At 40.8% G+C, this 14,110-nt stretch overlaps 1 protein-coding gene across 4 annotated transcripts in view; it reads right to left on the bottom strand.

Moving 5' to 3' along the window:
• Positions 1 to 14,110, bottom strand: part of LOC120416601 (SH2 domain-containing protein 3C) — a 103,144-nt gene that overhangs the window by 22,605 nt on the left and 66,429 nt on the right. For all 4 annotated transcript variants that reach the window (XM_039578392.2, XM_039578391.2, XM_039578393.2 and 1 more), the window contains 2 exons: positions 8,749 to 8,812; positions 5,490 to 5,738 (listed from right to left, as the gene is read on the bottom strand). In XM_039578392.2, coding sequence (XP_039434326.1) covers positions 5,490 to 5,738; positions 8,749 to 8,812 — 313 coding nt within the window. The remainder of the gene's footprint in view (positions 1 to 5,489; positions 5,739 to 8,748; positions 8,813 to 14,110) is intronic.

Raw genomic sequence — 14,110 nt, 5'->3', positions numbered from 1 at the left:
TACACATTTTCAACTAATATCAAAATAAATTTGAAGATATTTGGTTGTATCATTGCCGAGATATAGCCATTTTAAGTTAGCAGTTTAAAAAAACGGGTGCCACGATATCTCCACACTGCTTTGACCAAATCGGCTCAAAATTTTGGTGAAGCCTCGTTAAACCGGTCCTGTGTGCATGACGAAGCCCGATTTTCAAAAAAAATGTTTGAAAAAAAGATAAAAATATGTTTATGTTTTTCATATAAAAAATCGCCAGTTTAAGATTTTTGTATTTTTTTAAAAAGCAAAACTTCAAAATCGGGCTTCGTCATGCACACGGAATATGTCTTAAGAGTCTTCACCCCAAATTTCAGCCAATTTGGTCCATCCCATCTCGAGATATCGTGGCACCCGCACAGAAAATAAAGTAGTAATCCAGCTGCGTGTAAAAGGCCTGGGTGTAAAATAAATTTTGCATTATTTTATGAAATTCTGTGTAATATTACACCCAAAAATATGTAGCCCATCAGTATGGAAAACCTACTTGACCGAAATGTCAAGCTCACATACACGTTTATCCTTTCCATTTTACATCGGTCTAATGGACGAGCGGGCTAAGGCGCCAGTCCTTACTGTAGGTGCTGGGTTTGTGTCCTGTCGGTTGCAACTTTTTTTTTGTGTTTACAAAAATTGTACATGCAGCGTGTAATATTAAGTGTCTTTTTTGACGAAGGTGATGTGCATGCTTTTGCATGTGATTTTACCATCGGATTTTTTGCTGTGCGTAAATCAACTCGGAGTTCAGAGAAAAACGCTCACAAAGTTCGACAGTTCGCTTTGCGCATGGCAAAATTTTTAACGTAAATCGTCTCTTACTCAGTTTAATCATGAAATATCTTTATGAAACTTTCAGGAGTGATTGAAAATCATCTTTTTAGTGGATTTATTAAATTTTCTGAAACATGAAATTTTTGAATTTTTACATGTATGTAACCCCTTAACTCAATCAAAAAATCAAACCATCCACATTAACGACCCCCGGGTCATATGTGGTGTCTATTGCAAGTTTCTGCTCGAACCTAGGAGTCCGAAGGCTTGAATGGGGAGAGCACCCAAACCTCTTTTTACTCCAAGGAACCTTCCACCCCAGTATTTGAACTGACGACCTTTGGATTGCGAGTCCAACCGCCGCCAGCGATTCCACCGGAGTAGGCTTGGTTTGGTGTGTTGTTTGTACTTATGGCATGGAGACGACTCCTACACCTGGAATGACTTAACGGCCTAACAACAACCAAGGCCGGGACCGACATTTTACTTCCTCATCCAATGGAAGGTTGGAGCAGATGGGAATCGAACCCAGAATCATCCGCTTACAAAGCGGACAGCGTAACCATTCGGCCACGCACTGCTCCCTACCCCTTAACCTTTACTTAACCCAATTTGGCCCAAAATGCACGTACGAAAAGTTAGCACGACGGCGACGAAATGTATGTAGAAAAGCAACTGTTTCAGTTTTTGACATAGGACTATGTCTCTACTTACTATATTGGGGGGCCAGTTCAGAAATTCGATCCAAAGCGTCACATTTAAGCGTTAAAAAAGGGGACATTTTGAACGCTTATATCTTTTTTCCCTGTGAATCAATCCAGATGGTTGGACCACCAATCGAAAGAGGAAGACTTCAGCTATTGTTTAACTACATAGATAGTCTGACTAAACGTAGTTAAAGCACTTAAAACAAGCAATCAAAATGAGTAATTTTTCAGTACAAATCGGACAGATGCCCAATCAGAGCAAGCGTAGGCATTCGAGACCGCGCCCCTTTTGTGCCGTTCTTCGGCTGTGCCGCTATTTAAGCAGAAAATTTCGCAAAAGCAAGTCACATTGGAACGAGCAATCGAACTGTGCACGTCGGGCCGACGCGGAGCAGCAGCAGCAGCGGCCAATAGAAGAAGAGGACCAGCAACCAGAAGGAAGAACCACCGGCAGCAGAAGGAGGAAATTCGAGCGAAGCGGACGGCGTGGAAGTCGCTATGATGCGGCGGTTCTCATGGCCAATTCGACAGTGGTGGCCAAAACCTGGTGTGGCCGGTGCCCTCAAAAAAGGTTCCTCCGGGGCCTGGGGGGACATTTACAGAAACATACGAGTTGTGGCAATATGGGTATCAAAATTCATGGTTTTTGATACTGAACATAATAATGGCCATTTCGACAGTAGTGGCCACAACCTGGAGTGGCCGGTGCCCTCAAAGAAGGTTCCTCCGGGGCCTGGGGGGACATTTACAGAAACATACGAGTTGTGGCAATATGGGTATCAAAATTAATGGTTTTTGATACTGAACATAATAATGGCCATTTCGACAGTAGTGGCCACAACCTGGAGTGGCCGGTGCCCTCAAAGAAGGTTCCTCCGGGGCCTGGGGGGACATTTACAGAAACATACGAGTTGTGGCAATATGGGTATCAAAATTAATGGTTTTTGATACTGAACATAATAATGGCCATTTCGACAGTAGTGGCCACAACCTGGAGTGGCCGGTGCCCTCAAAGAAGGTTCCTCCGGGGCCTGGGAGGACATTTACAGAAACATACGAGTTGTGGCAATATGGGTATCAAAATTCATGGTTTTTGATACTGAACATAATAATGGCCATTTCGACAGTAGTGGCCACAACCTGGAGTGGCCGGTGCCCTCAAAGAAGGTTCCTCCGGGGCCTGGGGGGACATTTACAGAAACATACGAGTTGTGGCAATATGGGTATCAAAATTAATGGTTTTTGATACTGAACATAATAATGGCCATTTCGACAGTAGTGGCCACAACCTGGAGTGGCCGGTGCCCTCAAAGAAGGTTCCTCCGGGGCCTGGGGGGACATTTACAGAAACATACGAGTTGTGGCAATATGGGTATCAAAATTAATGGTTTTTGATACTGAACATAATAATGGCCATTTCGACAGTAGTGGCCACAACCTGGAGTGGCCGGTGCCCTCAAAGAAGGTTCCTCCGGGGCCTGGGAGGACATTTACAGAAACATACGAGTTGTGGCAATATGGGTATCAAAATTCATGGTTTTTGATACTGAACATAATAATGGCCATTTCGACAGTAGTGGCCACAACCTGGAGTGGCCGGTGCCCTCAAAGAAGGTTCCGTCGGGGCCTGGGGGACATTTACAGAAACATACGAGTTGCGGCAATATGGGTATCAAAATTAATGGTTTTTGATACTGAACATGAAAATTGACATTTCGACCGTAGTGACCACAACCTGGAGTTGCCGGTGCCCTCATGGAAGGTTCACCTTGGGAGAACATTTATGACAATTTTGCCGACAAATCTATAAAACAAAATAAAATAATGTTATTTCAGATTTCACTAGCAATCCAAAAACACATTCAAATTGTTTGGTCCTATGTCTTTCGGTTATGTCTCTGACATACCATCTTGAACTTTTTTTACCTGTGGAAGACCCATATTTTTAGAATTTCAAGCAAAGCAATGTAAAAGGGCCGAAGCCGAAGTGTAAACAAATATTTTATCTTGCTCACGTCAGTTGATGTTTACATTACGAAAGAGCAGGATAGACTCTTTGTTTACACTCCGGCTTCGGCCCTATTGTAATGTTTTGCTAGATTTTTTGTTAAAATGTTATAAGCCTTCAAAAATGACCATTTCCGCGTTGCCGGCTTAAAGCTATACCCAGTATATTTATCAATTCGGTTAATTCTTGCATTTTCCAGCTAAAGACCCTTACTGTAATTGTTCTAAAAATATAAGTATTCTAGATGAATTTGAAAGTCATAATGACACTTTTATGAACTGACCCTCAAACTAACTTTACACTTAGAAACCGGGATTCGAACTCATGACAGTCAGATTACGAATCTGATTGACTACCATCTGATTCAGGTAGAATATTTTACAAAGCTTTTGTCGACCGACCCTCCCCTCCGCAATTATTAAAAATTGGCTAAAAAAAAAGGAGCAAAAATATTTATAAAACATCGAAAAATCAATGGAAACTTAGGTACGATCAGCTGAAATCAATTAAAAATGAATTCTTCTTCGTTCAGAATCATTTGAGCATGTTTGAGTTTATTAAAAATAAATTTTATTTTTGTAAATTTACATTTTACATTTACAACGTTACATAAATTGATCCGTTTACATGTCATCACTTTGAAATATAAATACAAAACTATTATTTGTAATTACCGAAAATGTTCAAAAAATAAATAAAAAATCAACTTATAAATATATTTTCCAGTCTTTTAAATTAAAATTATTTAGTAAATCTGGCCCGCAAGCTCAATTTAGCTTTAAATTTGGCCCGGCCTCCAAAAACTTTGAGCACCCCTGACTTAGAGAAAGATCTTCAGCGAAATACTGTTTTGCACAACCATACTGCGGGGTGATGAAAAGCTGTGGCAGTGGTGTTGGGGGTACGCAAACAGCACAAAGTTCACATATTAAAAACTTTACACGTAGTCTAAGTGGTTTGTGTGATGCATCTCGGCAAAAGTAAGGTCTGGTGCATCCCAAGAGCAGCACGGGTTAACCCTGTGTTGTCCACCATCCTTTTTTTTAATTTTGAAGTTTTTGCAACATGCCACAAACTCTGTACTTAATCGCCTCAAGGTAAGAAAATTTAACTTCACAGCGAGCTGACTCTTTTGAACTTTGCCCCTAAATTCAGTCGTTAAAAGGTTAAAAAATAGACACCTTCTGGCGGTCGAGTTGTATCTAAAAGGGCAACTTTTTGTCCGGTTGCTATAGTGAAGTTAGAAAGAGAGAAGAAAATCAGTCTGCTGAAGCTGCTAAACGGGGAAAACTATTTTCCGGGCGCTGCTGTGTCGCCAGGCTCGACTTGGTTGGACTTGAGCCGGAGCAAAGCAGTTTGATTTATGGGGCGTACTGGGTGTTTTAGGATATAGAAGAGACGTTCCGCCCCCCTTGCGGGGGTATCAACTCGGGTGAAAAATGAGGTTTTGTCTGATTTGAATATGTTTTATGTATTAGGCAGAGAGTGAGCTACGAATCGTGTGGTTTTGCTTGGATTGCAGATTTTTTTTGGGTGAGAATAGAACATTATATAAGAATATATTTGATAAAAAAAATCAAATTATTCGCTCTACAGCATTGCCTTGGCGTTCTCGATTGCGAGATTCCTACTTGAAATTATGTGTCCGAAGGCTTGATTGTTGAGGCAATTGCAAACCTCTGTTTAAACCGAGGCAGGACCCAGGGAGACGACTCCTGGATTGAGCTAACGACCTAACCCTCTAGGTTAGACCGGGGCCAACATTTACTTCCCTGTCCGACGGAAGGCGTGATCAGACAAATCTCGTCTCGAAAAACGTCACCGGGACCGTCTGGGATCGAACCCAGGCCGACTGGGTGAGAGGCAACCACGCTTATCACTACACCACGGTCCCGGCTAATTTGATATTGACGTTAAATATTTGAAATTATATAGATGATATTTTTTTTTCTAAAAAATAGACTCACCTTATTGATAACAAAGTGCAGCGTGGGGCCCTTGGTGCGGCACGTCAGCACGTAGTTGCCCGGCTGGGAGACGCAATCGCGCACCAGGAAGTCGCCCTCCTTCTGGACGATCTCCTCGGCCCGTTGCCGCGGAATTGGCCCATGGTACCAGGCGTGCGATCGCAAATCCCGCGAGTCCAGCGACAGCTCCCACTCGAGGGCCTTCTTCAGGGCGACCGACTCGTTGCCGCCGTCCGGGGTCGTCGTTTCCTGGAGTTTGAGATATTTGTGGAAGGAAAAGAAAAATCAATTAAAATATTATACGATCATTTCAACATTTCTCGACCTAACTCTTCAAATTGATTTAGCTTGATTTTTTTTAATTTTGGCCTTCTCTATGACCAAAAAAAAAAAAATCATTTTGTGTCATTGGTTCATCTATAGAAGGTTCCATACGAGTATTTCTCCGCCAACTCACACGATATCGGAAAAAGTTTTCCCGAGATCTAGGGTTTTTTTTCTCAAAATTTATGTTCCCTGAAAGAGCACTCAGCTAGCAAAATCTAAACTTACAAATATGTACCCTCCTTGTAAAGGCTTAAGAATTGATCTTAGTTGAAAGGTTCTCCAAGTCTCTGAATTGCAAATGTAACATCCTGGAGCAGAACTGTTAAACACAAATTGAGAAGTTTCTCCGTCTCTTCGACTTGCGTGAAACTTTGTCCTAAGGGGTAATTTTTGTCCCTGATGACAAATCTGAGCGCCATTTTGATTTTTTTTGAATTTTGATTTTTTTATTTTTCTTTGTTTTGTCGTTCGTGTTTGTTGGGTGACCTTGAGCGGCCATGATTAAAGACGACCAACTTTTTAAAAACTTTTTTTTCGTAGAATCATGATAACTCGTGATGGTTTTAAGCAAACCTTTTGTGTTAATATATCAAACTGTTGTAAAATTTTGAGTACTCCCATAAAAGTCCTATTGAAACTAAATTTCAAACCATCACCATTTCAGGCGGCAAATTATTGAAAAATACGCCTTTTTGAATGTTAAAAAATTAAAGGGGTCGTACGGGCTCTCAATCACGAGACACGCAAATCTTAGAGGGGTCGGAGTAATTTCTGTGTGAGTTGGCAGAGAATATCCCAAACAGTTTAAGCAGCTATCCATACAAAAATGGTACAAAATATGCGAAAATCTGTAACTTTTGGAAGAATTTCTTGATCGATTTGGTGTCTTCGGCAAATTACCCAAGCAACACACTTTGTCAGATAAACGTATTTCCTAACTGGTTGTATAACCAATCCGTCTTGTTATCACAACTTGTTCTACAACTCCTGTGAGCTGGAAAAAGCGCACTTTTTTGTTGTATAACTTGCCAGAAAAAGATGCATGTTATCAGAGTAAGTTGTACAACTGTATTTGACAACACTGTGCTATCTAACAAGAGATTCACGAAAAAAGGGGGCGTGGTTTACGGCTGTGCTGTCAAATCAAAGCGCACACTGGAAAGGAAAGTTAGATAGAAAACAGCTGTCTAACCTTCGACTAACTTACATGTAAACAAACGTTTCCTATTAGAATTTCAATCAACGACGAAGCTATTAAAAAAAGAGTACGCTTGTTTCTGCAAGATTTATTTAAAATAATTCGAAATTGAATTAAAAAAAAGAAAAACAATCTTGGCGCGCATGTGATTAGTGTGAAATTCCCTACAAGGCGAACTTTTAGATTTTCCTTTTTTGATGAACTTCCTCTTTCCCAAGATTCGATCCGACGACTTCGACGACTGTTGTTATCTCCACGGCAGGTCCAGGCGCTCTTCCGCATTGCTCCACGGGGCTTCATAGTAAATGAGCTAACCTAATCGTCAATAAGAAGGTTGCTGTCTGTTTTGTTAGCTAAAGAACGAAGGCTGTCATTGAAATTGAAGTTATATAAGTTTGTTTCAAGTCAGTTTTTATAACTCCATTATATAACTTTGTTATAACAAACCGTTTCAACTGATGTTGAACGTTAGAAAAAAAATCGTTCACAAAATTATCTGATATTTTCGGAAACAAATACTTCAAAATTTTTAAATTCAAGACTAGCTTCCAAGGGTCCTGAATGCTCCGAAAAGACTCAGTCACTCGCGAGCACAAATCTAGAGCGACGAAAAACTGCTCTGATGTATTCCTACCGTTTGTCACTTCCAAACCAATCGCTACCAAATACTCTCTCTTTGCTCTCCCTCTCATTCAAAGTCGCTCAATGCTGACTGAGAATACTTGGCGATCGGCTTAGCTTTGATCATTTAAGAAATTGCTTAAAATCAATAATATCAATAATATTTTGCAATTTTGTAGTTTACACAACATCAAAGACACATTTGGCAGCAATTTCCACTATACCAAATTCTAATTGACGGCAAACTGTGGTAGTGTAGGCCAAATGAGCACCGCGCTAGTATTTGTTTGGCTCTCTCCTCTCTGAGCAGATTCGTGTATGACTCGGGTTGACGGACGGAGTAGAAAAAGAAATTCACGAAGTGTTTGTTTCGCTGAGTGAAGCGATTGAGCAAGCCGCTGGCAGAGATTTGATTTTAAAAAAAAATAAAAATATTAAAAAGTTTTTTAAAACTAATCGCTACCTAACAACTTTTTTTTGCCATTTTTTGTAATTTGATTAAATTATGCTAGAATACTATACTTTTTTGTAATGCATTGTATCATTTTTCGATGTACAGTACCGCAAAAACTTATTTATCATAAAAATTTTGGTTTTCGTCAATTCCTATTTTTTTTGAAAACTAATGATAGCAAAACAACTGAACTAGTGTAAAATGCATTTTAAAACACTTTATTCATTCAAATGTTGAGACCATGGCTACTTATTTAATTTTTTATATATTTTTTGCACCCATCCCCCACCCGCCCCCCCCCCCCGGACTCGGGCAGAGCCGAGCGACAACAACTTTTTTAAATATATGCCTCAGCCTTAATCATTTAATGTTAATGACACATTCAGGACACTTCATGTACAGATTGTTAAACAATCAGCCCAAATGTTTTAGCTAAATCTTTAAATTTATCGAGGGTTGCAGGATTTTGCAAAATATAAAAAATCAAGCCTCATTGCTTTATTACGAAATTCCCCCTTTTCTCGAGCTTGGCAGTTAAGGTGCTTATGCTATCACTAAAATGTAGGGGGTTGTCCAGTTTGGAGTGGTTGAAATGAATTGTATAATATTCTATTTTCAAGAACTCCTAGGTTACTAATTCATCACAAAATTGCACTTACCATATCTAACAGATCGCCCAGGCTCTTACTTTGCTTCGCGTTGCTGGCCGTCAGACACTCATAGCTGTTGTGAGAAAAGAAAAAGGAGACAAAATTAATTAAAAAATCCACTTCCTCATTAGGCATTCTTTTGTAAAAAGCTAAAACCGCACCGTGGCGACGGTTACAGCAGCATTCATCCGAAAGGAAAAACTTTTCTCCGCAAGGAAAAATGGTCCGAATCTAACTGACGACGCTCTTTAACGGACTCAAGCATTTTCCTAACAGCATTTACGAGGATGATATCATTTGCTCTTCTTGGCGGACACCGATTCTCGGCGTCCATTTAACGATTCGGCGAAACCATTTAGGGTAAACACAAGCGACGATCGATCGACGAGCGAAAATCGACTTTTGAATGTAATTCAATCTGCGCCCGCTTGAATCGTCCTCGTCCGACTGTGTCAGGCTTGCAGTTGACGGTTTTGTCGCACAAATATTGGCTTTACGGCGAACAACGGAGGAAATGGCACAAAAGCGAAAGAAAAATCATCCCTGAGCTGTAAGTAAAGCTTTCCGCGCGCGTGTTTGGGAAATAATAACAGTTAGAAAGGAGGAAAAGCTGTACCAGGATGGAAAAGTGAGCAGAGAAAAATGGTCCACGCGAGGGTGGAGAGCCAGAAGTCGACGACGAGCTGCAGACAATAAAATTATTTTCGCTGTTGGAATGTGAGAAGATATGGGTGTGGGTATCTGTGATGGTCGGTTGCAGAACGATTTCAATTTTATTCAAACCGATCACCGATTTTTATATGAAAATTGAAATATGGAAAATTTAATCAAATTTGAATTAAGTGATTTCTGATCTTTGAACCAAAAATCTGGTCCCTTGATTTTAACACAAAAGGTATTTCAAATCAACTCCACCTCACAGTTTCCAACGCTAAATCCAATGTCCCACAACCTGGTCATCGATTGCCCGCCGGCTGCTCATGCTAGCCACTACTCGCAATCGATTGAATTTCATCCTCAAATTCCAGAACCTTCATCCGGCCATCGCGGCCCCTGTTGTTGTCCAACAAACACAATCATTACCCCGCTCCAGGGCTCAATCGATGTTGATGGCCGCCGCGGTCGGTGATATGTCACCGAGAATTGATCCTTGCGTGGTTTTGCTTCCCATTTTGGCACTTTTACTTTCTGTTTGCTCTTCAGAGTGTTTTTTTGTTCTTTTCTACTAAAATGGCATTCCCCATTCACCCAAGCCCCCAATGCGGGAGGAAAAATAACGAAAAATTCAATTTCCAATCGACCCTGTTTGGAATGCGGTCGAGCCAATCGAAGGGAGTTATTGAATTTTGGGCAGTTAACTAACAAGTGTGCGCATTTTTTCGGGATCCGTTTTTGCCCATTTTGAGGTGAAGGTGAGAGAAAATGTTTAAAAATGAATGGAATTCGTATTTCAATTGGACTGGGGTAGCTGTTGCCAAATCGTCCATTGGGATAATTGGAGGGTGTTTGACTTTTATTTGTGGAAAAAATGTGAGATGCACAGCAAAAAAATCGATGGTAAAATCGCATACAAAAGCATGCATGAGCAATTCCAGCTCAAATCAGGAATTTTGCTAATACTTTTGTACCCGGTTCTCTCCGATTTCAATGAAACTTTGTAGACATGTTATCCTAGGCCTATTGAAGCCAATATGGAGCCAATTGTACTCGAAAATGGTATTTGAGAAGGGCGTAAGTTATTTGAATATTTTTGGGACCATCCATAAACCACGTGCACACTTTAGGGGGGGGGGGGGATGGCGATTAGCCACGATCCATATAAAAAAGTTTTTTTGTATGGACAATTGTCCATGAGAGGGGGGGGGGGGGGGGGTTGGAAACAGATTCCCAAAAAAGTGTCCACGTGATTTATGGATGGTCCCATTTTGTAATTTCAAAATTACTGTATCTCGAAGCCGTTGCAACGTATCAAAATGTGGTCTAAGACAAACTTGAAGGAAATTGGTCGAACCTACTGAAAAAAAATACACTGAAAGAAAAATACACGCCACTTCTACGAGATTTTTCAAATTTTAAGTTTAAAAATTAAATTTTAAGGTTATGTTACAATATTTTGAGGAAATAGCCTAAGTTGTTACAAAAAGACTCACGAAAAATGCAGGATGGCATGTCTCTCCTAAAAAAATACAAAAATCATTTACTATAACTTTTTTGCCTTCCTCACTGAGGTAAGGCTATAATCCTGTTCTAAAAATGAACTTTTTATTAAAAGCTCGAAGACCCACCTTCAAATATACATATCGACTCAGAATCGAAAACTGAACAAATGTCTGTGTGTGTGTATGTGTGTGTGTGTGTATGTGTGTGTGTATGTATGTATGTGTTCAAAAATATTGCCAAGTTTTCTCAGCACTGGCTGAACCGATTTTGATCGAACCAGTTGCATTCGACTTGGTTTAGGGTCCCTTACATCGCTATTGAATTGTTTGAAGTTTCGATAAGTAGTTCAAAAGTTATGTATAAAAATGTGTTTTCACATAAATCCGGATCTCAATTATATGCATGTAAACGATGTCCGGATCCATCATCCGACCCATCGTTGGATAGGTAATCGAGAGACCTTTCCAACGAGTCCACAACATTGAAGATCTGGCAACCCTGTCTCGAGTTATGACCACTTAAGTGATATTTATGTACTTTTTTGAAGCCGGGTCTCACTTAAATGCATGTAAACGATGTCCGGATCCATCATCCGACCCATCATTGGTTAGGTAATCACGAGACCTTTCCAACGAGTCCACAAGATCTGAAGATCTGGCAACCCTGTCTCGAGATATGACCACTTAAGTGATATGTATGTACTTTTTTGAAGCCGGATCTCACTTAAATGCATGTAAACGATGTCCGGATCCATCATCCGACCCATCATTGGTTAGATAATCACGAAACCTTTCCAACGAGTCCACAACATTGAAGATCTGGCAACCCTGTCTCGAGTTATGACCACTTTAGTGATATTTATGTACTTTTTTGAAGCCGGATCTCACTTACATGTATGTAAACGATGTCCGGATCCATCATCCGACCCATCGTTGGTTTGGTAATCAAGAGACCTTTCCAACGAGTCCACAACATCGAAGATCTGGCAACCCTGTCTCGAGTTATGACCACTTTAGTGATATTTATGTACTTTTTTGAAGCCGGATCTCACTTAAATGCATGTAAACGATGTCCGGATCCATCATCCGACCCATCATTGGTTAGGTAATCACGAGACCTTTCCAACGAGTCCACAAGATCTGAAGATCTGGCAACCCTATCTCGAGTTATGACCACTTTAGTGATATTTATGTACTTTTTTGAAGCCGGATCTCACTTAAATGTATGTAAACGATGTCCGGATCCATCATCCGACCCATCATTGGTTAGGTAATCGAGAGATCTTTCCAACGAGTCCACAACATCGAAGATCTGGCAACCCTGTCTCGAGTTATGACCACTTAAGTGATATTTATGTACTTTTTTGAAGCCGGATCTCACTTAAATGCATGTAAACGATGTCCGGATCCATCATCCGACCCATCGTTGGATAGGTAATCGAGAGACCTTTCCAACGAGTCCACAACATTGAAGATCTGGCAACCCTGTCTCGAGTTATGACCACTTAAGTGATATTTATGTACTTTTTTGAAGCCGGGTCTCACTTAAATGCATGTAAACGATGTCCGGATCCATCATCCGACCCATCATTGGTTAGGTAATCACGAGACCTTTCCAACGAGTCCACAAGATCTGAAGATCTGGCAACCCTGTCTCGAGATATGACCACTTAAGTGATATGTATGTACTTTTTTGAAGCCGGATCTCACTTAAATGCATGTAAACGATGTCCGGATCCATCATCCGACCCATCATTGGTTAGATAATCACGAAACCTTTCCAACGAGTCCACAACATTGAAGATCTGGCAACCCTGTCTCGAGTTATGACCACTTTAGTGATATTTATGTACTTTTTTGAAGCCGGATCTCACTTACATGTATGTAAACGATGTCCGGATCCATCATCCGACCCATCGTTGGTTTGGTAATCAAGAGACCTTTCCAACGAGTCCACAACATCGAAGATCTGGCAACCCTGTCTCGAGTTATGACCACTTTAGTGATATTTATGTACTTTTTTGAAGCCGGATCTCACTTAAATGCATGTAAACGATGTCCGGATCCATCATCCGACCCATCATTGGTTAGGTAATCACGAGACCTTTCCAACGAGTCCACAAGATCTGAAGATCTGGCAACCCTATCTCGAGTTATGACCACTTTAGTGATATTTATGTACTTTTTTGAAGCCGGATCTCACTTAAATGTATGTAAACGATGTCCGGATCCATCATCCGACCCATCATTGGTTAGGTAATCGAGAGATCTTTCCAACGATTCCACAACATCGAAGATCTGGCAACCCTGTCTCGAGTTACGACCACTTAGGTGATATTTATGTACTTTCTTGAAGCCGGATCCCACTTAAATGCATGTAAACGATGTCCGGATCCATCATCCGACCCATCGTTGGATAGGTAATCGAGAGACCTTTCCAACGAGTCCACAACATTGAAGATCTGGCAACCCTGTCTCGAGTTATGACCACTTAAGTGATATTTATGTACTTTTTTGAAGCCGGGTCTCACTTAAATGCATGTAAACGATGTCCGGATCCATCATCCGACCCATCATTGGTTAGGTAATCACGAGACCTTTCCAACGAGTCCACAAGATCTGAAGATCTGGCAACCCTGTCTCGAGATATGACCACTTAAGTGATATGTATGTACTTTTTTGAAGCCGGATCTCACTTAAATGCATGTAAACGATGTCCGGATCCATCATCCGACCCATCATTGGTTAGATAATCACGAAACCTTTCCAACGAGTCCACAACATTGAAGATCTGGCAACCCTGTCTCGAGTTATGACCACTTTAGTGATATTTATGTACTTTTTTGAAGCCGGATCTCACTTACATGTATGTAAACGATGTCCGGATCCATCATCCGACCCATCGTTGGTTTGGTAATCAAGAGACCTTTCCAACGAGTCCACAACATCGAAGATCTGGCAACCCTGTCTCGAGTTATGACCACTTTAGTGATATTTATGTACTTTTTTGAAGCCGGATCTCACTTAAATGCATGTAAACGATGTCCGGATCCATCATCCGACCCATCATTGGTTAGGTAATCACGAGACCTTTCCAACGAGTCCACAAGATCTGAAGATCTGGCAACCCTATCTCGAGTTATGACCACTTTAGTGATATTTATGTACTTTTTTGAAGCCGGATCTCACTTAAATGTATGTAAACGATGTCC

Source organism: Culex pipiens, chromosome 2, assembly GCF_016801865.2.
Source record: "Culex pipiens pallens isolate TS chromosome 2, TS_CPP_V2, whole genome shotgun sequence".
NCBI classification, from domain to species: Eukaryota; Metazoa; Arthropoda; class Insecta; order Diptera; family Culicidae; genus Culex; species Culex pipiens.
The sequence above is the reverse complement of the archived record's forward strand: the minus strand, read 5'-3'. Positions and strand labels throughout refer to the sequence as shown.